Source organism: Salarias fasciatus, chromosome 23 (assembly GCF_902148845.1).
Source record: "Salarias fasciatus chromosome 23, fSalaFa1.1, whole genome shotgun sequence".
NCBI lineage: Eukaryota > Metazoa > Chordata > Actinopteri > Blenniiformes > Blenniidae > Salarias > Salarias fasciatus.
Window position 1 is genome coordinate 21039554 of NC_043766.1, and position 23002 is coordinate 21062555.

The window sequence follows — 23002 nt, forward strand, 5'->3', positions numbered from 1 at the left end:
AAGAACTCTCTATCCTTCCCAGTATGCCAAGCTGTTCTCTTCTGGAGAAGTTCAGAGCTTGGCCCAAATGAGACTGCAGTTCTGACTTTATGCCAGCAGGGAGCAGACCGGAATCTTGAAACTCAAACTGAATCTGGTATGACTCCATGGCTTTAGGCAGCATGACCACAGGAAAATAGACTGACTCCACACTCACTCAGTGCACTGGCAGCATGATGGCGCTCCCTTACTCAGTTTGCACGCGCACACACACACACACACACAAAAAAGTGCAAGTATAAAGGTTGTTTATTCATCTTTATTTAGAAAAAAAGTATTCAAAATAATACAGGAAGTCTCCAGTAAGGATGAAAAAAAAAAAAAAGTGATCAGATCTGTCTCCACAGCAACCATGAATCCTCCCCTCGAGCTCAGCCCAGTTTGTTTCTTCAGTGCCAGAGTGTGTGTGTGTGTATGTGTGTACACAGTAGTAGGAATATGGCGTTTCATTAAAAACCTCCGACACTATAAACTGGGCAGTCTGCTGGTGAAATGAATGGGTTTACAATAATGTGTGTGTGTGTGTGTGTGTGTGTGTGTGTGTGTGTGTGTGTGTGTGTGTGTATGTGCGTACATGCAGAGGTGTGCTGGAATGAGAGTGCGTCGCCATATATACAATGAACAACTGCATGTACGTGTGTGTGCGTGAGTGTGTGTGTGCTGGGATTTGCAATGTTCTGGTAAAATGACGATGAGGATGGGTTGGGTTGAGACAGAAATGCTTCAGTCTGCCTGCTGTGATGATCAGGATGATAATGACTCTGATGATGACGAAGATGCACAATGGAAGCCGCGAGCGAAACAGACCGGGGGGGGGGGGGGGACATCAGAAGAGGGAAGAAATAACCGAATGGCTGCAGAACACAATAAGAAAAAAGGTCCTTGACAGTCAGGAGGAGATTAGAGTTTTGAAATCACCAGCTCACTCCATACTCTTTCTTAATAAAATATCCCCAAATACACCAGCCAACCTTCTGAAGCACCCTCCCGTACCCCTTCCCTCAGGCCTTCATGGCCCAGTCCAACTTGATTGTAGGTAGGCCAAAAGGTTTAGTGTGAATGCTGAAGGTGTTACATAAGTCGTCTTCTTTCTGCAGTTATTTCCTCCCCAGGCTTTCTTTCTTGCCCACTTGTGTGTCTCTCAGTCCTGCACAGACTCGACAAGAGGCCAGTCACCAGTGGCCTTCATGTCTATGAGTTCCTTATTCCTGCAGCAGGAGGTGAACGCTGAGGAGCAGACCACAGACAAGGAGGGATGGCCGAGTGGGTCCGGGGGGACCGATGAGAGGGGTGGCGAGGCCGCGCTCGTCTCGTTTGAGGAAATGACTCCGGTTGACCCAGATCCTCCGCTCATGATGACGAGTCGCTATCCATCATCACGTCCTCCGCCATCAACTCTTCCTTTCATCCGTCTTGTCATCACTCGGGCTCCTCCATCCGTCCACTCAGGGGCCTGACGGGGCGAGGTGCTCAGAGGGTCGTAGTCTCCAAAAAAAGTCTCTCTCTTTATCCCATTCTCTCACTCTCTCACACTCTCTCTCTCTCGTACATCAAAAACTCTTTCAATGTGTTTAAAGTAATATCTCTGCCTTATATTCAAAATATACCAACCACTGAGTGTCCTGTCGTATCGACGCCCCACTGGGAAAAACACTGATTTAACTCTCTCCTTCATTCATTCTCAGGCGCATATAAACACACACGCATCAACACACACACGCATCAACAAGCGCACACGCATACACACACACGCACGCATAGTGAGGCTCTCTATGGGGATGACTGTTGGGGGGCCTCTGTGCTATGTCCCAATTTCCTCCTCCTCTTCCTCCGAACAGTAGTCTCTACCCTGCAAAGACAAGCAATGGAGAGAAGTGAGAGATAATATGAGAGATGAATAATTTAGTTTTTTCCCACTTCAGTATACTCAGATAAATGACTCCTAACTGCCTGCATGCAGATGCACCTGTTACTGCAGTCACTTCTGTTCCGCCTTTACTGCGACTGAAAGCACCAGACGAGCTCTGTTCCCGACAGGTGGGTCGTTGTTTTTTTTTTTTTAGTTATTTTCAGGACAAGGTGCCAATTCAAATACTTTCATGCCATCTACTCTAACAGCAGATAAAACTGCAGGTCTTAATTGAAGCTATGAAAGACAGGCTGCCTCAGGAGAACCCTGATAATAATTCAAGATGCGAAATTACAAATAAAGCATGTTTAAACAAGTACGATGTCCAAGAGGTACTTTGAAGCAATTTATGTGATTTTCAGAATTTAAATGCATTATTCGACACTTTTACATCAGTTTAAGTTTTTTTTTTGTTTGTTTTGGTTTTTTTTTTTGTCATGAAAGGCTTTCTATTCCATCTGCTTTGCTTTAATGATGGCAATTTTATTATCAAACAAAACAATCACGGCCGACCTCAAGCATCACATTGGGCACTTTTATATGTGCACAATGTGAAAACACTGCTTAAAGTTTCACAAGAATGCTGCGTGCGTGGCAACACGGATTCCTGGCATTTTTCTCATCGTTAGTCACTGAAAGCTCAGAAAAGTATAGAAGAAGTGCGTTTTAACATCTGCTGCATGGATGTAGAGATTTCACCTGTTGCATCTCTTCGGATGACTTTAGTAGAAGTAATAATAACCAAAATTAGTTACATTTGCTACTTCATAGTGAATAATCATTAAAAAATGAACAGGACTTAATTACAGAACTATACAGTCTACTAGTGTAACATTTATGGGGCTTTGAGTAAATATTTATCTGACTTTGCTGAAAAGACAAGGATCTTATAGTGCTTTTATGGATCCAGTCACTTTTTTGTGAAAAAAAAAAAAACAAAAAACAGAAGTTTCTATATTCTATTTGCTGTTAATTAGCACGGGGTTAATATGTGTGATGTTTGAGTTAAGTGGTTGATTCTTACTAAATGTATTGAGAGCTGTCAAGTGCTTTCTTGCACCCAATTTTTGAATAAATTCAAAAACACGAACCTTCCTTGTTTTTTGGCTTTAACTTCTGTTTGTGAGGGAATCACTTTATGAAAAGTCGACACATCCATAATATCATTTACAGAGCAGTATTTACACTGTTGAGGAGCTTTGCTCCAGGCAACCTTGAGAAAACGATTATGTGTGTGCTTCAGTCGCTACTTTGTGCGATGCTCAACGTTCAGTCAAGATGTTTTGCTGAGTGCAGCAGCTGGAAACAGAGCAAGGAGAGGTGTGACACGCAATGATAAAAGAACCTCTGCCGAGCACGCAGGACTGACGGGATACCACATTATTGAAAATATGTTTAAAATAGCCAACATATGATTTTCATTTTTTTAATTTAAAACTGTGTTAAATGTCAATCAATATATTTGCACTACTATAACAAGCACTTTTTTCCCAGTGTGGTTTAAATCAAACTTGCCCGTTTCAGTTGTTGACTGTCTTGTGGGACAAATGCATGAATGCGCCCCGTTTTTTGAATCCTGAGAATTTTCCTAAGGTTTTTTCCTGCACATCAAAACACCGATAGCTGGGAACTTGTGTGACACTCAGGAACACAGAGAAAATTGGCAAACATATTTTCATCATAATTTGCAACTGACAGAAAGTAATCATGGATTTCATATTATTGAGCTGTGTTTCAATTGAATTTAGGGAAACCGAGAGTCACCAGATGTTTGCTTTCTGTCTCAAGGACAATCCATCTTTTATACCACATTATCCAATTCGGGGTCGCACGGCACTTGAGCGGATCCCAGCTAACATCTCGAGTTTTATGTTTGGAACATTTGTTTTTATATTTTTCTGTGATTCAGTCAATTGAAATGTCAGAGGGACAAAGCTGAATATAGACATAGGTTAGAAGAGTGAGATTTTTATAGTAAATGGCCTTCTGAACATTTCTCTTTCTTCTAATTATAGAAGTTAGTAAGAAGAAGTTAGTTATAATGTTATGGCTGCTCAGTGTATCCAAGGTAATATTGTCAGACCAAGATAGCAATAAAAAATTGACTTTAAGCAAGAAAATTAGTTTCAGGGATCCATACAAGCTGTATGCAGCTGAGAGAAGCTCCAGTAGCTTTTTTCCAAAGATCAGTTATAAGTACTGAATTTACCATCTGACTAAAATGAGAAAGCAACATTCAATCCTGAAGATTTGGCTCCTGATGGCCGTGCCACAGAAGAAACACCTTCTGACCAATTTTCCAAAAGATCGTTTTCCCTTCATTTCAGCAAAGGACACGCAACTCGTATTCACCCAACATTTCAGAAGGAATTAACTGGAAAGATTGGCTGAATCAGTATTGTATTGGTATTGAATTGTTAAAAAAATGGTTACTGTTTTTAGTGCTTATGGACTTTTTTTTTTTCAACTTTCAATATTTGGCAATATTACTGTACGTTATTACCATCACATATGCTAGAAAAACTTAACAATCGAAGAATTTAAGGGTTAATAATAAGTTGCACGATGAAGAACAAGAATATACTCATGTTTTGATGCTGCCCAAACTGTAAGTGTAACAACTGTCAGCATAATATTATTGGCAATGGGTGTATGTCGTGTATTTTAATGGCTTCAGCTCTTTCAGAGCACTTTACATGACAAGTCCCATTTACTCATTCCCACACACATCCACGCTCACGAGCCAATACAAGTTGCTTCCAATTGATGCAACTCCGGCTTTTATTGTGTTTGCAAAGAAAACGACCACACAAAAACAGAGAAAGGAGAGAATCCAATTGCCAATTCCGAGATGAGTAGACAAACCGCTGTAACAACTGAGCGACAGTCAATTTGTGAGCATCGTAGTAGTAAAAACCTTCACTAGTATTGTACTTTTCTACAGGTTCTTTTTCTCTGATAAGAGACCTCGATCTTTCTAGAACTGAAAGTACACAGACATGTTTCAAGGTTGAGCTGTAAGGAAAAAAAAAAAAAAAAGAAAAAAAGAATTGGATTGTATCACAGCCGAAACAAGTCGATTCTCATTTCACTCCGGCTGCTTCTGGCTGTGTGCGCGCCTGCTGGGTAATTCAAGTGGCAGACTAAAAGTAGCAAGCGCTTGTCTCTGAAGCCATTACCTGTTCCTCACTCACTCAAGAGTTAAGTGTTGAGTTTGCAGGCAGAGAGACAATATGGATAAATGCATGCCCTAACAGCCTGCCTCTTTAAAACCTAAGACCCAGGTGTTTCTTTAAATGCCCCTGATTCTCTGGTACCTACCCATGATGCACTCCCACACGCAGCGCTTCGCAAACACACTCATACATGGCCTCACCTTCTCAATCTTCTCATCCAGCATCCTGAAAAATTCCTGCTGGCTCTCTGACGTGTGAATACTGAGAGAGAGAGAGCGAGGGAGAGAGAGAGAGAGAGAGAGGAAGTTGGAGATGAGGAGGAGAAGGGAGGCAACAAATACATCATGAGAATTTTCCATTACACCCCCCACACAGCACAAACACACGCACAGGAACAGACCCACACGCACAATCCTCCCTGCAGTGTGAGAAATGGCTGGCTGGCTGGGTCGAGAAGGCTGCACAGAGTTTTAAATAATTATTTTAGTGAGCGCTAACCCAATATCTCATACAACACACTAAAAGCTCTGCAACCGTTGTGTATACATTAACAAAGTCTCATCAGCTCACACACACTGAGTCTGAGGTGGGCCAAGAGGCGACATTACAAAAGCCAGACACTTGGTTATCACTTAGTTCACACATCGTAATATCAACATACTGAAGGTGCATTTTAATGGACGTCTCAGTTCATTAAAGGGCCAGTTCAGCCAAATTACATCTGACTTACAAGGGATTTTAGTTTAATAAGGTACACACACACGTACAGACACTTGCCTGGTATATAATATTGCTAGGCTTTTAAATGGTTTGACTTGTAACCTTGACTTGTCTTATAATTTCATAACTTTTCTTTTTTTTAGAGTGTGAATTTATTTGCAGTCTTTAAACGGCAGCTGCAGAGTGACACATTCCTACACTTTGATAGTTCATACGTTCGAGTGGTGTGACAAACTGCACATTATTTTCAGTGTCAATAATTGATTTACTGAAAATGTTAAATTCCTCTAAACTACAGTCTGTTCTGCGGTGAAAGTCGCATTACTGATATTCTTTTAGTCTTGATTACAGGATAAACTATTGTTTTAGGTAGTCATGATTTTTTCAAATGGTAAACACATGTCAGTTTGAGCTACTTTATTTAGTAAGACACTTACAACACTGACTAAAATGGAATGTTAATTCAATCAGACAGATTTATTCAATTTTAAGTTCTGATCCCATAAGCCTGCTAATAATATCTTGCACCTGGAATATATTTTGTTCATGTTCATGTTTTCACGACGTTAACACTTACGTCGGCTTGATGTTTGCTGCAGCCACCTCTTTCTGCTGCTTCCCTCTGTATTGTGCATTGCTCTTCTCCTGAAAACACACATACACACCATTAATCCTCACAACAGCGAATGAGGAAGGTCAAAAACAAACATTGCATATCAGCAATCAGCCACACCAACCACAAAAAACAAATTTAGATGACCAAATTATGTCCTCACCCAGCCATGTGGCATGGCTGTTATATGGCGTCTACTGTATGGCCGCCATAGGACAGGGGTCACAGGCATCAAGTATATTGGTCTAATAAAGCTATCAGTCCTAGCTCATAAGACTCATTGTTGACGTTTCTAAGAGCAAACAGAACAGTTCAGGGCTGCAGTGAAATGCTGCAATGTGTCGAATCAACCAACAACATGAACACTTCGCTCTTCACTGTGCGAAAATGTATGGGAGTGTGCGAGTGTGTTCAAATGAATGCAAGTCAAGGCAAAGTCTTTTAAAGGCCTGAAACCGCTACTTGTGTTCTCTGTGTGGAAAAAAAGTAGCAGCAGGGAAATGGAGTAAGGAACAAATACTTGTCTGACTACATGTGATGGCACTACAGACGTTTAGCTGGCTATTAAAAAAAAAAAGTGCTCCGAGTTCTTCAACAAGTCACTAAACCAAATACCACAACAGACCTTGATACTCTCTTTGAAATACAACAATAGATCTTTCTAACAGTCACAAATGGCAGAAAATGGCACTGTGACATGCATTCTTACACAAGCAAAGGTCAGTTTTTGTTAATTTTAGGATAAAGAGAAATTATTTGAAAAAGTGAATGACCCTGTCACCCGGCCTGTGTCAAGCCCTTATCCAAGGACTTCATGCTAAACCCCTGCTCATCCTAGGATAATGACAGCAAGATGCTCACTGGTAGTTGCAGCTGTTTAGAAACAAATCAGAATTTGTGGGAGTGGAACATCGCTTCTGTTTGTCGAAGCACATTTATAACGATGGTCCCTGTTAAACTTCTAAGCGGCCTGTCAGACAGGCCTGGAAGAGTAAACACATTCTCATGTTCAGACATTTAGGGAGCCCATGAGGCCGCAAATCTGTGCAGACTTGACATTTTAAAGATGACGTGCCTCGATTTATTAATTATTCACATTATCGAGGGATTGAACTGACAAGTTATTTGCCGTGTTTTGCAGCAAAAAGGGACTGTGCTCATTTTTAGTGCTTCTCTTCTTGCAAGGCTTTGCAGGAGGGAGTCCAACCGACCAAGCCACGAGTCGACACACCCCACATACAGACATGGTGGGTCTACCGGTGTGTAAGGAACATGTTTGTGTGTGTGTGTGTGTATGTGTGTATTTGTACCAGGGACGATAGTGTGTGTGGTGTGTTTGTGTGCCAGTGAGGTTGACGGAGCTGAATTTAGACACAAACACAAGCCTATTCTCTCAAAGCTGATGGACTGTCAGGAAAAGGTCTGAGTCTGTTTGCCGGTGACGTCCTATCAGTGGAGTGTGTGTGTGTGTGTGTGTGTGTGTGTGTGTGTGTGTGTGTGTGTGTGTGTGTGTGTGTGTGTGTGTGTGTGTGTGTGTGTGTGTGTGTGTGTGTGTGTGTGTGTCTCTGTCTCACCAGGTTCTCCTGGTTGCGTACATTCACCCGGTTTTCCTCCCCTCTCATGTACTTCACCTCCTCCACTCCCTTCATCTTGTATTCATCTGAGGAAAGAGATATTTGAAGAGACGTGATTAAAGTAATAAAACAAAGGGGTGCATCTTAATCACCTGTGTACAGGAAGGGAAACAGTGAACTGGTCAGTTTCCAGTTCAAACACATTAAAAGCCTTACATTTAACAAAATATTCTAACATTAGAGATACAGCATTTTTGATTTTCATCCAGCAGTTTTAGAGAATAAGATGAAATACGCCTGACTTGTGTCAGTTTACTTGACAAACCGAACATATATGTGATTTTCAATGAAAAAAATGAACTTCTCCATCATATTTTAAATATTCAAACTGTATTTGTGTATTTTCTGCCTTACTCAGACTTGACAGGTGACTCAGGCTGTTGTCTGGGCTTCTGCAACTTTTAAGACTGAAATATTCACTACTATTGACCAAAAATTCCTCTGGGGCCGCAAAACACGTTGAAGGTTTAAAACGAAGGAGCACAGCACATAAAGCTGCAGATAAAGTGACACAACTACAATTTGAAACACACGTTTTCTCACTTTTTTGCAAGATAAGTTTTATTTTATGTGAAGATTTAAGAAAAAAAGAAAACTTTTTCTAACCTAATTTCAGGAACACTTCAGGGAGCCACTGAGTCAACTGAAGAGTCAGATGCAGCCCTCTGAGCCACAGGTTTCAGACCCCTGTTCTAGTCACAACTCAACCGAGATGATGTGATGATGAAGAACTACGTAGCGTATTAAACAGTGGATATTGCAGCAGGAGTGGAAATGGGACGCCAAGAACCTTCTCCTTTCTCAACAATCTAAACCAACCTCACATGAAGAGACAAAGCAATTCTACAAGGAAAACACATGGGTGTGAAACATGACAGGAGACGAGAATGGAGAGGAGAAAAAAAGGAGAAGAGGGAAGTGATAAGCTGGGGGGATTAAAGATCAGCTGAATATCTTCTAGGGTACACGGACAGCTTAGACAGTTAAGACAGTTAAGACAAGCTCGGTAGCAGCAAGAGTGTCGACACCTCGGCCAGAGCGTCTGGCCGTCCTTGTCCTGCCGCAGCTGCAAACCAGAGTAACCAGGCAAGGCATGAGAGGCTGTCCTCGAGACAGGCTTCAGTTCCCCCTCACAGCAGCATTATCACACTATATGGACAAGCTTATTCTCTTATTATGCTCTTAAACCCAAACCTCGCCCATTTTAGAAGAAAATCAATAATTTAGAAGAAGCATTCATTTTACTTCATTGATTTGATTGTTTTTATATGCTCTCATACGTCTCTTAATGTTTCCTTCATTTATTGTTTGTTTGTAGGAATGTATGGAACCTGCGAATGACCGGCCGTTAGGGATAAATAAATGGTCTTAATGGAACTGGTCTGGATTCACTGTAGCTAAAAAAAGATCAGCACAACCAGCAATCCAACTAGAGCTTAATGTATATTAAAGTTTGTTAATAAAGAGGAATATATCAGGCACTATGTTGCATTCATCAGAAACTAATTCCAACACTTGATTACATGCGATGCTGCTTAATCCAGAAATGTACGTTATAGTGTGGTGTTGCTCAAGAACATTTTAACAGTGATGCTTTGCACTTTTATTCATCATTTGAGATAAACTACAAACTATTAACTTCTGTGTCATAGTTTTGTCAGGGGATCTGGACAAAAAGCAATGATTTTTCACAATCAAGTAATTTTGATTAACTATCAAAGCAATGACAGATTGTTGTCACATGAATGAAGAAAAAAACAAAATGAAAAATACATGTTCACTGCTTCTCTTGTGCCTGAGAGTGCCTGTTGTAAGTCTATGTACCAGAATGAATACAAAAAAGGCAGTTGAGAGGGATGTATGTGCTTCCCTGAAGCCATATTTTTATCCCAACCTAATGTACACAAAAAGAGACAGAAGACAAAAAGCTGGATTTTCAAATGATGTATACTACACTGGCGAGCCTCAACAAAGTTTGCATCCAGCAGAAATATGCAGTTTGTTCTCATCTCCAAACAGCTGAAACCAACAGAAGAGTGCAAAGTACACAGAACAAGCTCCTCCACCTTTCAACCAGATATAAAAGATTTTGTGTAAACCTCACAGCTCTGTGTGGATCGTCACATGACGACAGAAATTATACGTGCAAGCCTGAATGATAAAGACTGAACTGAACCATTATTTTACTGCTGATCACTTTACTGCTGTCCAGGTTTACTTTCAATAGTAAATCAATGTTCAGGACTCCAAGGTGATATCTTTACACATTTATTTCTGGTCAGGACTAACCAGCAATCAAAAACCTATTCTCTATTAAATAACGCAGAAATTATGATTCACACGCCTATGAACCACAATAAATCTTAGTTTAGAATATACTGAGAAAAATGAGCCACCCTCTCGTGTGTAAGCACTGTTTTGGTTTTAACTACTGTGACCTGGACTCTGACCAGAGTTTGTTGGAGGAGAATAAGAAAAGCATTAGACAGAACAAAACTATTTCAAATGTCGGGAATCACTGGACACAGATGATCTTCATTTGTGGGAATCTGAACAGGACATGTGAATATCGCTGCCATGCGGCCGTAAGAAGTGACCCCTGGGGGTCAGTGAGCCCTCCCCTCTGAAACCAGCCTCCCAGGGCCCACAGGAACTGCGAGGACCTCGATGCGGTCACCAGCACGCTGGAAGCTGATTGGACAGTCGTCCACAGGAAGTGCCCCTCCGGGACGTCACCGGCTCCAGCCGCCACGTGCCGGCCTTCCTTCTTCCTGTTGCCCTCCTGTGATACACAGGAGCTCAGCTGCTCGTGGCGGGGGGGGGGGGGCACCGAGCCTCAAAGCAACACTGAACCAGAGAGGCACGACGCTGCGGGGATGGTTCCTGAAACACAGCCCTCCTCAGCTTTTCCTTCCAGCTGACAAAGAAGCCACCAGGTTTCTTCAACCTCCAAGTCCTGCAGCTGGAAAGCAGCGACACTAAAGCCTACCGGTAACTGCTGGGCATCAGAGTTTAACACGCTAGGCTGTGTACAGCACTGTTTTACTGCCATGAAGACGTGTTGATTTGATTACTTGTGATTGAGTTCCACTGGGGATGATCCCAGGATTAGATAGACGGCCTGTAAACTAATGTGAGCTGTGCCTCATTCTGACACAGGGTCACGCATGCTAATCTTTACTTCACCAACATGTAACTTATAATCCTACAACCGGCACACTAAAGACAACGTCACACATGTTAATAAACACTACAAACACACACACACACGCACCAAGCTTGTATATTTAGGAGTTGGAATCGGTGTTTTGTTTTCTTTTGTGAATAAATATAATTTTTGGAATCATATCTGCTTTCTTATTGAAGCTGCACAAATGTGAATGAAAGGTTGACCTCTTCTGCGTCAAGAGCGCCGAAGTTCTTCAGGTTTAACATTGGAGATTGTAAGTCACGTAATGAGACTGATTAACGAATTTGGCTACCATTGCCCCTTATCAGGGGAGGTGGCATCTAATGTCATCCAATTCTTTTAATTATTAATAACTACCTTTAATGATTATGAATTATTATCAATAGCCAAACGGCCATAACGCTGATTGCCAACATAAACAGGAAAAAAAAAAGAAGTGTGAAAATGTAATTATATAGCACAAGTGAAAAACTGAGTAAAAATAATGTGATAATTTTTTTGGGGGAAAAAAGCAATCAGAGACTGAAGGACGGCCCATCAGTGCTCCTGCCAGGCAATCACAATCAATCTGGCATTGTGGTAAAGTGATTTCAAAAAACTTTCAATACAGCAAGATTGTGCAACACTTACTCCACTTAACCTTGAACGGAACAACACAAGCCTGCGAACGTTTCTGCTGACAGCCTGGCTGTCGAGGTTTTAACTGATAAAGTTGCTGAAATGCTGATAAATGGCACTCTCACAAATACAGAACGCTTTGTTTTGGTTGTCGCACACTTTGTATTTTGCCCTTGCTCTATCAGCAGTATCCGTTTATCTGTCTGTTTATCCAGGCGTCCGTCCGTCCGTGCCCCTTTGTACCCAGCTGGAGCGTCCCTCCTCTGCCACGCCTGGATCACCTGCGTTTCTACTTATGTGTATTTTCACGTGCGCCATCAGCTGTGTGTCTCTGCTCCTTCAACGTGTGGCACTACAGAGTCAAATATCATGAATTAAAATACTGCTGATTTGAAGTAATTCACTCGAGGAGCCGTCGGAGATTAAGAGACAGAGAAGTCAGAAACAAATGCTGTCTACATTTCTGCTGTTTGTCTCAGGAATGTAAACAAGTTGGTGCAAAGCAGCTTCTGTCTGAACATGCCGACACACACACAAACAGCTTTTTAACACAAGACAGGCTCATCTCGGGCTTAGATCTCTTCTGTAGGCAAACAGCACACAGTGAAAGAGCAGCACATAATGAAGAGTCACTTCCTTGGTTCTAAAATTTCTGAAACCTGAACACCAGATAAAAAGAAAGGGTAAAAATTTTGATTCGGCTGCAGGCTGCACTAACAAATCTGAATTGACATTTTCTGGGAGGAATTGAGAAAAAGAGCCATCTTATAATATACAATCTGACAGGTTGCAAAGTGTCTGAATGTTGCGCTCCTGTCACGGGAGAGTCAAGAAGCTTATAATATACATAGATCAAAGTGACCCAGCTTACACCAATCAAGACTTATCACATCAAGCACCATCCCTCAATCTAGATGGGAGCAAAAACTGGTCGTGGTGTGTATGTGTGTGCGTGTGCGTGTGTGTGTGTCAGTCGTCGACACAACAAATGTTTCGATATGCCGATGCCGGGCTCGCTCAGGGTGAGAGGCGGGGAAATCGTCAGAGGAAGGGACGGAAGATGAAAGAGTAAACCTATTTTCAGAAGCCATGATTTTATGATGCGGACGTCTTTCTCATCTCTGATTAGAGAGGGAGAAACAGCACTGACCTTAAGGTACAGACAGCCACACACGCACGCACACACGCACGCACGTGCGCGGGTTCACGTGTGCAAATGCAAGAATGTGTTTCTCTTTCAGTGTATTTGAATCAGCCTGTTTGTCATTTCATGCAAGTGCAGCATTTGTATGAGCGTGACTCATTTAAATAGCCGTGTGTGTGTGTGTGTGTGTGTGTGTGTGTGTGTGTGTGTGTGTGTGTGTGTGTGTGTGTGTGTGTGTGTGTGTGCGCTCTCACAGCTCTAGCTGGCCTGCCTGTCCTGTGGCTATGTTACTCTGTCCTTCCTGCTGTGTGTCCTCCCTCTGGAATAGTCTGGCTGGAGGCCATCATCAGCCCGGCCATGACATTTACACCTGAACACAGAGTCTCCTCTCTTACACAGACGCACAGAGACAGACGGAAACGGACGGAGACAGTTGAAATCAGCTCTGAATAAGAAAGACCATAAAGACAAGTAGACTGCACAAAGAGTGAGCGTTATGCCTGGAGCTGCTGGGCAGGAAACGAAGAAAAGTTGATGATCAGATGATCAGACAGTACATTTTGAGATATTCTTCTATTTAATAATGCTGCAGAACCAACTTGAATGGTGCTGTTTGACAATGCTGCTGGCCCTTTGTTAGTTCCACATGACCCCACTGAGTTAGTACAGAATTAAATGACACAGAAATCTTAATTATTGGATCTAACCTAAATGGCTCAGTGATGTTTTTCTCCTGCTACTAAATTGCTTTGGGGGTTTTTTCAACCAACTGAGTAGCCAATAGGTAAATCACAGTGACCATAGTTTATACATTTAGCACTGATGCAAAAACATTTTGATGTGTTCAAAGTATAATAGCTGAGGACACAAAGTAAAGGTTTATAATGATTAAAAACTGAATCCAGTTTGCATTCAGGCTGCAAAGCTAAGTAAAGTTTGGTTAAAATTTATTCACACTTTGCTGAACAGAAACCACATGACGTTAGAAGAGATGGTATTAAAATGATGTGATCTGACTCACTGTTACTTGCCAGCCTTCGCTTGCATTTTTTTCCTCCATCCATTTACAGAGAAAAGCAAGTTTAATATACTTATCTCTACTTTTACAGCCATGATCAAACAAATGCAGGAATTAAATGCACTGCCGTGTAAAAGTCAAACAGTCTATTTTGTCTCATTTATTCTATGAAGCATCAGATATTCAATCATAATTAAAGCTAAATTATGAAGTTAAATGAGCAGAAATGTTCCTGTCAGCTTACAATCAATATTGAAGTAAATGCTAAACTATTCTGATGGCATGCAATCCAGATGTATAACTGGTCATATCAAGATGAATATGGTCCACTCTGATGTGACGACCCACAGCTGAAATTACACACTATTTGTTGATAGAAAATGCCGTACAACCTGTATTAACCATGCAACAACCAGGCCAAACACTGACCTCTTGTTATAGAGCCAGCGACCACTTATGAAGACACGTAAACTGCAACTCTCTCGCTTATGAAATATGTCATGAGTTAGGCTGCTCTAGCACTTAAGTGCTGAAGTTGTTTTAACTGCAATATCATCAAATCATGCAGCTGGAAAAACCTCTGGCAGAGGCAAACTTTGTAACTCTAACAGAAACAAGGGAGAAATTATTCGTTTCGAGCGTTAATGATCGACCCATCACTGCAGAATTGATCTGGTTTCATAAAACCAATTCAGACCGACTGATTCCTAACATGGACGGATGGATGGACGGATGCACAACTATTCTTAATAAAAGGGTATAGCAAAAAGCAAAGTTTAACATTAAAATCTCCATAACAAATGGGCGGATGGTAGTTCGGGCACTGGAAAGTGAGCCATGAGTTACCTTCACCATAATCAATAACAGTGTTAAAGTCTGAGCTTAAGGAGAAGGGAAGTTGATGAAGTAGAAAGTGAGAGACGTGTAGTTGGGAAGATTGGTGGGATCATCAACAGATGTCTAAGCTGGAGTCAATTTGTTTATAACACATCACATCATTCTAGAAATTGTGAAAAGTGCTATCACAGACCGTCCTGATATGTGGCCGGCCTACACCTCAGACAAATAAGTATGTCTGCACATTACGCAGGTTAATATCAGAGTCTGTGCATATCGTCTGTGCATGATAGTGTCTTTGTCATCGTTTTGTTTCTTTTGGAGCAACTTCTGAGTTCATCCATTGTTCTGAAATTACAGACTCAGTTGTATTAATTGTTTGTTTCTTCTTGAACTAGAATTAATGCTCTGTTCATGAACACTTCTTCCCAGAAACACCCTTCTCCCCAGTCACACCTGGAAGCGGCCCAGTCCAGCCACAGCTGGCCACGGTCGACTGCTGCGCTGCTCTGCTGGAGAAGCTGAACCGCCTCGTTAAAGGGCACTTCAGCAGCGATAATGAGGGATGTGCAAGTGCTGCTCTCACCCCCTGGTGTCATATTTACCCTGCAAGCCCAGGGATTGAACCAGTGACTTTCAGGTGAGCCAGCATGCTCCTCGATTTCTTTTTTTTCCTTTTTTCCTGCCCTGAAGCTGAATTGATTTCACCCTCAGCCTGCATGCCATGCATCCAGAGACAGCGTTCTGTTATGAGTTTGAGGTGTCTTCTGCAGTTAGTGTAGCTCCGGGGAACAGGAAGAATTGTCTGCAATGTGACAGCACAAAAAGTTCACTCAAATATGTAACTGCTCTTTTGCCCTCTTTAAAAAACGGTGTATGTGATAACACTGCCAAGGTCTGAGCGCCTATTCAGCTCGCTGAGAGGAAGAGTCGGCCTGACTGAAGTGCCAGCGCTTCTTCGAAGCACTCATAAAATAATCAGTTTTGAGGAAGTCTGTTTTTCTCCCTGAAGTATTGATCCTGCTGTAGGTGTTTTGGCCTGAAAGAAAAATCAGTGAGTGAAGAAATGTATCTGATCTACTTTGCCATTTTTTTTTCTCGGCATTTGACACAGAGGGATGAGAGCAGACTGAAAACTGCACTGTGCACACGCTGCAAAGAGGCGGGGAGGGAGAAGAGCTTCAAATCCCTTCATGCCCACATCTCTTCTGACCTCGCCGGGACTAAACACACTTCTTACTCACTTAAAAACGCTCAAGAATATTTCCTCAAACTGAAAAATAAGGTAGAGGTTGCCCCCTGACCTGCTGCTGCACTGTGGGGTTCTCCAGCTCCATGGTGGAGGACTAGAAGGACCTGCAGCGGGTGGAGAGGCTCTCAGACCAGATCTTAATCTACCAGCCACCTTCTCCTGGAACCACAAAAATGCCCGTCCCAATTTATTCCTATAAATATATATTTATAGTTAATAAATCTACATCGGGAAGAAAAAAGTGAATATCATTCAAAAGTCTACTGTTTTGTTGAAGATTCATGACATACAATATCTTGAAAGACTATACTGTTGATTTTCATCACTTTTTAACTGAAATTTCTGCAATGAATATAAAGTATATCGAAATTAAACCGATTTAAATAGATAAGGAGAAAAATGAAACATTCCTTTGGACTATTAGCCGCGGTGCATATTTCTATTTGGTATTGTTTGTTAAGAGCCTCAGTTGTTTCACTGCCTGAAAACAACACAAACATTTTGTAAACAGTGAAATCTAGACCAGAACTCATTTTATAATTGCGGGGATTCCACATTATGTTGCAGTACATCCGCTATCTCCACTACAATCTCCTCAGACTGTGATTATTAACAGACATCAGTAGCATAATGTTGTGGTGAGTGTTGCTATTTTTCCTCGCCGGCCTTCTGTGTTTGTGTAATGCAGCTCAGCCTTTTCCGGTTATTGTGAGAGGGGTGACCCAGAGAGGGTCAGGCTGGGAGGGAGGGAGGGAGCGAGGCAGTGGGGGAGGTTTAGTGTCAGTGGCCGGAGTCTGGCAGAGCGGGCAGCCAAAATATCTGGGACGCACATACGCAAACACACATGTACAAACACACTCTCATGCACACGAGGGCAGACTGACTAGCAGACAATCTGTTGGCGTGGGATCAGCGTGAGTGAGAGGAGACTCGCTGTGGAACTGAATGCTCTGATATACAACACTGCAGCATGTGACTGCACAGGCACCAAAATGCTGCTCAACAGTTGTAATTTTTGTGTCCCCCCACACCGTTCATCGTATTCTCCTAACACATTGGGGTGTGTGTCAAAGCTAATTCTGACAGAAACCCAGCAGAATAAGTTAACCATCGGCTGAATAGCTGTGTCAGGATTGGTGTGGCATCCCAGGCCCAAACATGTTTGCAACTGAACTGGAAAACTTTTTCTTCACTTCAGCAAAATATAATGTGCAAAGGTGAGGCGATTGAACAAAATCAACCAATGCTTCCTGCTCCGATTATAATAACACACTGGATGCTGTGAGCCAGTTTGACCAGACTGAAAAGGGTAGCAAGTTACAGAGAAAAGAGTAACTAAACAAAGCTTAACAATTAGGCTGTACAAACGGAAAGCCAGATGCTCACAAAAATGAGACAAATAACAGGAGGGCGTTGCATTAAGAAAGGAGACGCGAGTTCAGATTGTGTCTTGAGATAACTCTAATCCTCGTTATTCAGGTCACTTCCATCTTCCACACGCTCAAACAGTATCAACCAGGACTGCTCTGGATCCCCCTTTGACCAAGTGACAGTGAGACGAAGGGATAAATCGAGAGGAAGAGGGAGGATTGAGAAGAGGATGTGAAAGGACACAAGGTTCTGACCTAATGTTGTGCCAAAGAAGAGAGGAAAGAGGCTGGAGAGGAGAAACACAGGGACATGGGAGCAGGAAGAATGGGAAGGGGGGGGCACAGAGACCCAAAATAGAGGGACAGAGAGAAAGAGGAAGAGAAGAATGAGGCCTTGAACACTGGAAGGGACAAGGCGATCTAAACAAAACACTGAGAAGTTAAAGTGAGCGAGAGCAAAAAAAAAAAAAAAAAAAAAGCTGGGGCGTCACACGTCATTCCCTCTTCCTCTCTCAAGGAAAACGCTCCACTCCTCACATCTTGCTCCCTCCCAGCCTCTGCCTAGTTTTTCTTGTTCCTTAAAAGACGAGGAGGGAGTGCAGAGACATCAGAGGGGAGAGCGGGGCGGAGGGTGATGGGAACGTGTCAGGGAAGGGACAGGAAAAAGAAGAGTCAATGAAAGGTCACGGAGAGAAAGTGAGCCGCTGAAGAGGAGGGAAACAGGTCAGAGAGAGAGAGAGAGAGCGAGAGGATGATGAGGACAGAAAGACGGGACCTCCTGTGGATTGTCATCTGCCACATCCATCCCCCCGCGTGCAGTTAGAGTGTTGCTCCTAATTCTTAATCGGCGTTAATCCCTCAAGCACCCATCATATCACTCCCTCTCTCTCTCTCTCTCTCTCTCTCTCTCTCTCTCTCGCTCGCTCACTCTCCGGCTTTCTCCGTCATTCCCGTCACTAATTACACAACAGTCAGCTAAACACAATCAAAGCAAAGCTTCAATTAACAATAGCATGTTTCAATAGATAAAATAGTGTTTCTGTTCCTCAATAATTCGGCTGAAAATGTGAATGAACCATATTGGTTACCTGGTGGCCACAACAAGAGCAAGAGCACAAAGTGACAAGCTGAAATTTGACACTTTGAGACAAAAATTCACACAAATCAAAACAAGCGAATGTAACCTATAATCATTATTGCTTGAAATAACTTCTACACAAGATCATATCTAGAGGTATAATTAAAGATCTCTAGAGGAAACACCAGATCTTGTTCTGTTGTTACAACATTGCCGTTTCACTGCACACTAAACCATCCTGAGTCAGGGACTATTTCACCCTGAATGCAGACGAGGATTACTTCAACGTGTCAGTAAAGCTGCTCTGAATGAGGACGCAAGCACAACGGTAATTACTTACTACATTAGAATTTTAGCGGTTCTTGTTTAAAAGATGAATGAATATGACTCAGTGAGGAGCACGGAGGATGCCCTTGAATTAAATGGGAGCTTTATATATATGTATCAGAGGAATACCAACATGAAATTGGCTAAAATTATTTCTGAACCAAGTATCCATGGGTTTTGTCCTTAATTAACATGAGTGCTAAACTAATTGTGCTAATGAGTGCTATATTTTTTAATGTAATGACTGAAGTGATTGGTTTGACAGGCGATGATTAACTGGCTAGCAGTCAGTTGGTCCGGCATTAGTCAGTGGTTGTCTCAGTGTTCAGGTTGTGTCGAATACTTTTACAGAGGTTTCATTCTGCACACCTTGTAATCCGTTTTCGTGAAACAATGAAGAACTTGAACTCTGAAAGAAGAGCATTTTGAGCCTGAACTTCCACAGTGACGAAGGACCCAGAAGACAGACAACTAATGTTTCCCACAAGAGAAGTCATTTATGTCAAAGAATATTTTTGTGAAACAGGAAGTTATGATGACAAACAGTCTGCGCCTGTTTGAGACAACTCTGTTGAAAAAATATGTGGAAAAATAAGATCTATTTTTCTAAAACAACTAATAACAGATAGATTTAGTGAAGAAAGCATAGAAAGACAGTCTGGAATCCAAATGACTACAGCTGACTGCTCCACTTGTAGAAGTTTGTTACATGTCAGATAAGAGTAAGAATGTCATAGATATTCGTAACAGGCTCAGCCCTGGAGAAGACCCCGACGATACCATCAAACTTATTTTTTGAACTTTGGAAAACTTCCTCCGGAGCCACAAGACACCATTCACACACCCTCAGGGCATGAGTCCACCTCTCGGTGAACGTTCAGTCAGACTCTATGTGGGAAATTGAATTAGAGGGCCCTTTTGACTTTACCCGTCACATTGTTAATGATGTGATTCGTCACCCATCTTTCCCTTTTCTCCTTTCACATTCTAGCCTCACTTCTCTTCACAGTGTATCTATTGTCACTGATTTTTTTTTTTTTTTTTTGCTCCTCCCATCTCCCACAAAAATATTAAGGTTCGGGACACCAGTTCACACCATCATCTCACTAAATGGTGACTTCCTCTCTCTAACATGTACTGTCAACACGGATGGCTCCTATAAAGCTGCTGGTGTTGACAGTTATTGTCTTAAATGGAGAACCTAACAGTCTCCCAGAGGACTCTGAGCTACTATGAAGAGGATATATAGAGAGGGCAGGAAGGGTAATTGGTCTACAATGAGCAATTAAGTGAGTGAAATGGAGCTGTGAAGATTTTATTGACATCTGTGTGTGAACTGACCAGTGAAGAGGTCCCCATTGCTGTAGGCCTTGCCACGTCCCTCCTCATCGTTTGGCACGGCGGACACCTGCTTGGCCGAGGTGCAGCCCATGGCCTCACACTCGGAAACCTCTCCTCATCGCACTCTCACCTGCACAAGAACAGAGAGGATACTTTTCACGCCCATGCAAACACAGATTAACAAGGGTGCAGAGCAATTTCTACAGCACAACTTGAAAAAGCATTCCGGTGTTTCGTAGTAAGATCTTCTCCATGGTGTCTTTTCACAGTATCTTCTCTGAGATTAGCTGTTACTTTTTAAATAGACCAAGATCTGCCTATGAGAGCAATTTGTCTGAATGTGCAGCATTAAAAGCCATATTTTATCCACTTGATTAAAAAAACAATTAAAAGAAATGGTGCCAAGTTTCACCTCATATTCCAGAGTGAAGTGAGCATATATTAAACATGTCGCAAATCATTGCTTCTTCCTTCTTTCAGTTAATTTTTCAGCCAAACAACATAATTTATGTAGTGAACACAATCAGCAGCAGGGCAAACGAAAGATAACAGGACTAAATGCAGTTATACACAGTGTGAATTTCCTGCAGCAGACATAAGAACAGTGGCTTTGATCGTGGCTTATAAAGTCTGGCCTTTGGTGAGAGATGATTTTCCCAACAGGGTTAGAAACTTCACATCCACTGCCTCACTATCCAGCACTGCTGCTACGAGATACACCAAAAATAAAATCATATAACAGGATCATGGGATAACGGTGGTACTCTTTGGGAAAGAAGTGCGTCGTAGTGGTTTATGAAATACATCTCTCACAGTGCATCAAGTAATAAACTTCTACAACTGCTCAAATTGCAGCTTGCAGCAGCCACAATGTTGTTATGCAACTGAAGTGAAGAACAATCAAAGATGCCGCAGATTTGAGGTTTTATGAATACAGATCTCTGTTGATGTCAATAAAAGTTAATGGATTGATATGGCATCGAAGTTAGAACCTTGAGCTAATAGTGATTTGACAGTTTGTCTAATGCTTAACTTATTCTAATAGGTTTCCAAAACAATTAGCCATGACACACATGTCAATCTGTTATGATACTCGTTTTCGTACACGTTGCATATTTCCTGCAGTCACTGGGCTTGGATCTACATTGTAGGATCAGGACTACGCTGTTCCAGGTCAAAACTCAGATATCTCTCCTTTCAGGTCTCCAAACATCTAACAGGAGAGCTGAAGAATCACGCTGCCCACAATAACGCTACGTTCAGAGGCAGAAACTAACCTGATGTGCACATTATCTGACCTCTGTGAGGTTTATGCACCTTCAAATACATGGATAAAAACACATACCGGTACAAAAAAAAATTCTGAGGCTGATTATACTGAATATTGCATGTGTTCAATGTATGTATATTTCAAATTTTGGGGTGTTTTAATAGTTGTGGATGATCATTTTTTTAATCAATATATTTTTATTTTATTTACACATCAATCAATTCGGGGTATATTGAATCGTATACTCCTCACTTCAGAGGTATATTGTACCAGATATTGCACATTTCAGGAGATAGATATCAGGAGTATATAGCAAATTTCAGTGATGTATAGATATTGCACATTTCTGTTTATAACTTCAATTTAAATTTTTTTGACTATATCTTCTTTTTCTTGTATTCATTATATTTTGGGTGATCTATTTTTTCTATCATCTCCATGTTATCGGTAATATGTCTCTACCGTAGGAGGGAAAATGAGATGAAATATCAATTCCACTTGAATGTACAGCAAAATTGAGGAAAAAAAGCTCACATTCGCTTTGGAAAAAAGAGTCTTTGATTTGCATGAGGATAGCAGACTACACTTAAAGCTCGTGTCCGGAATTTTGAAAAAATGATTTTTTTTTTTTTTTTTAAATCCAACGTCTCGAGGTTCCGCCCTCCTTCTGCTTTAATGAGAGACCAAGCCACGCCCCTTTAATTGAGCACGCTCATTACCCGTGGGCTGAAAATGAGAGCCTCCGAGTCCTACAGCATCCTACATGTTTAGCTGTTTATGGTGGATGTTCAGCAGACAGTGGATATATCCGAGGTAAGCGGGGCGGCTGCTGCGGAGCTAACTCAACTCTGCCTGGGCGAGTGCGCGTGCTCTCTGGCTGAGCGCACACGTTGATTGACAGCATGACAAAGTAGAAGCTCGAAATCTATTGGCTGAAGCTGACAGGCGCTTTTTCAGATAACATGGGGGTCTATGAGACAAAGGCTGGGCTCATAAATAAATTTTTATATTGCTTTATGATAATATTATATTATTGTATCGAACTAGACTAACACATTTAATCTCTGTTAAAAAATGGTACATACATTGGAAACGAACGGAAACTCCGGACACGAACTTTAACAAAACACATCCAGAAACAGACAGAACAGCAAAACCTCATAAAATAGCATATTCTGTCCAACACGCTGACCAACCTCCAACCACAACATGATATAATTGATACACAACAGCAAAACATACACAACACAGTAGAGCATATGCCAATGGCTTAAATGTACGATGTGGTCTCCATGCAGTCACACTGTCCCTAAAAGTGGATTGAAAAGCAGACTCAAGTTTAATTACTGCACAGACTCACAATGCTTCCACACATCTGACAAAGCACCTCTAATGCAACCATCTAACAGACACTATACAACATCGGCACATACAGTATTTACAGTCATACTTCCGGCTACCTGCAA

General features: G+C 41.8%; 1 protein-coding gene across 3 annotated transcripts in view; it reads right to left on the bottom strand.

Annotated features, from left to right (window-relative positions):
- Positions 1-282: 282 nt before the first annotated feature.
- The window catches only part of LOC115381413 (uncharacterized protein C1orf21 homolog), a 37185-nt gene continuing 14465 nt past the window's right edge, over positions 283-23002 (bottom strand). For 2 of the 3 annotated variants that reach the window (XM_030082757.1, XM_030082759.1), the window contains exons 2-6: positions 20267-20396; positions 8032-8117; positions 6422-6489; positions 5325-5385; positions 283-1888 (exon numbers count right to left, since the gene is read on the bottom strand). In XM_030082757.1, the coding sequence (XP_029938617.1) occupies positions 1841-1888; positions 5325-5385; positions 6422-6489; positions 8032-8117; positions 20267-20357 (354 nt within the window). In that variant the 5' untranslated portion in view covers positions 20358-20396 and the 3' untranslated portion in view covers positions 283-1840. Of the gene's footprint in view, positions 1889-5324; positions 5386-6421; positions 6490-8031; positions 8118-20266; positions 20399-22354; positions 22359-23002 lie in introns of all 3 variants that reach the window. The other variant, XM_030082758.1, reaches the window with a different exon arrangement.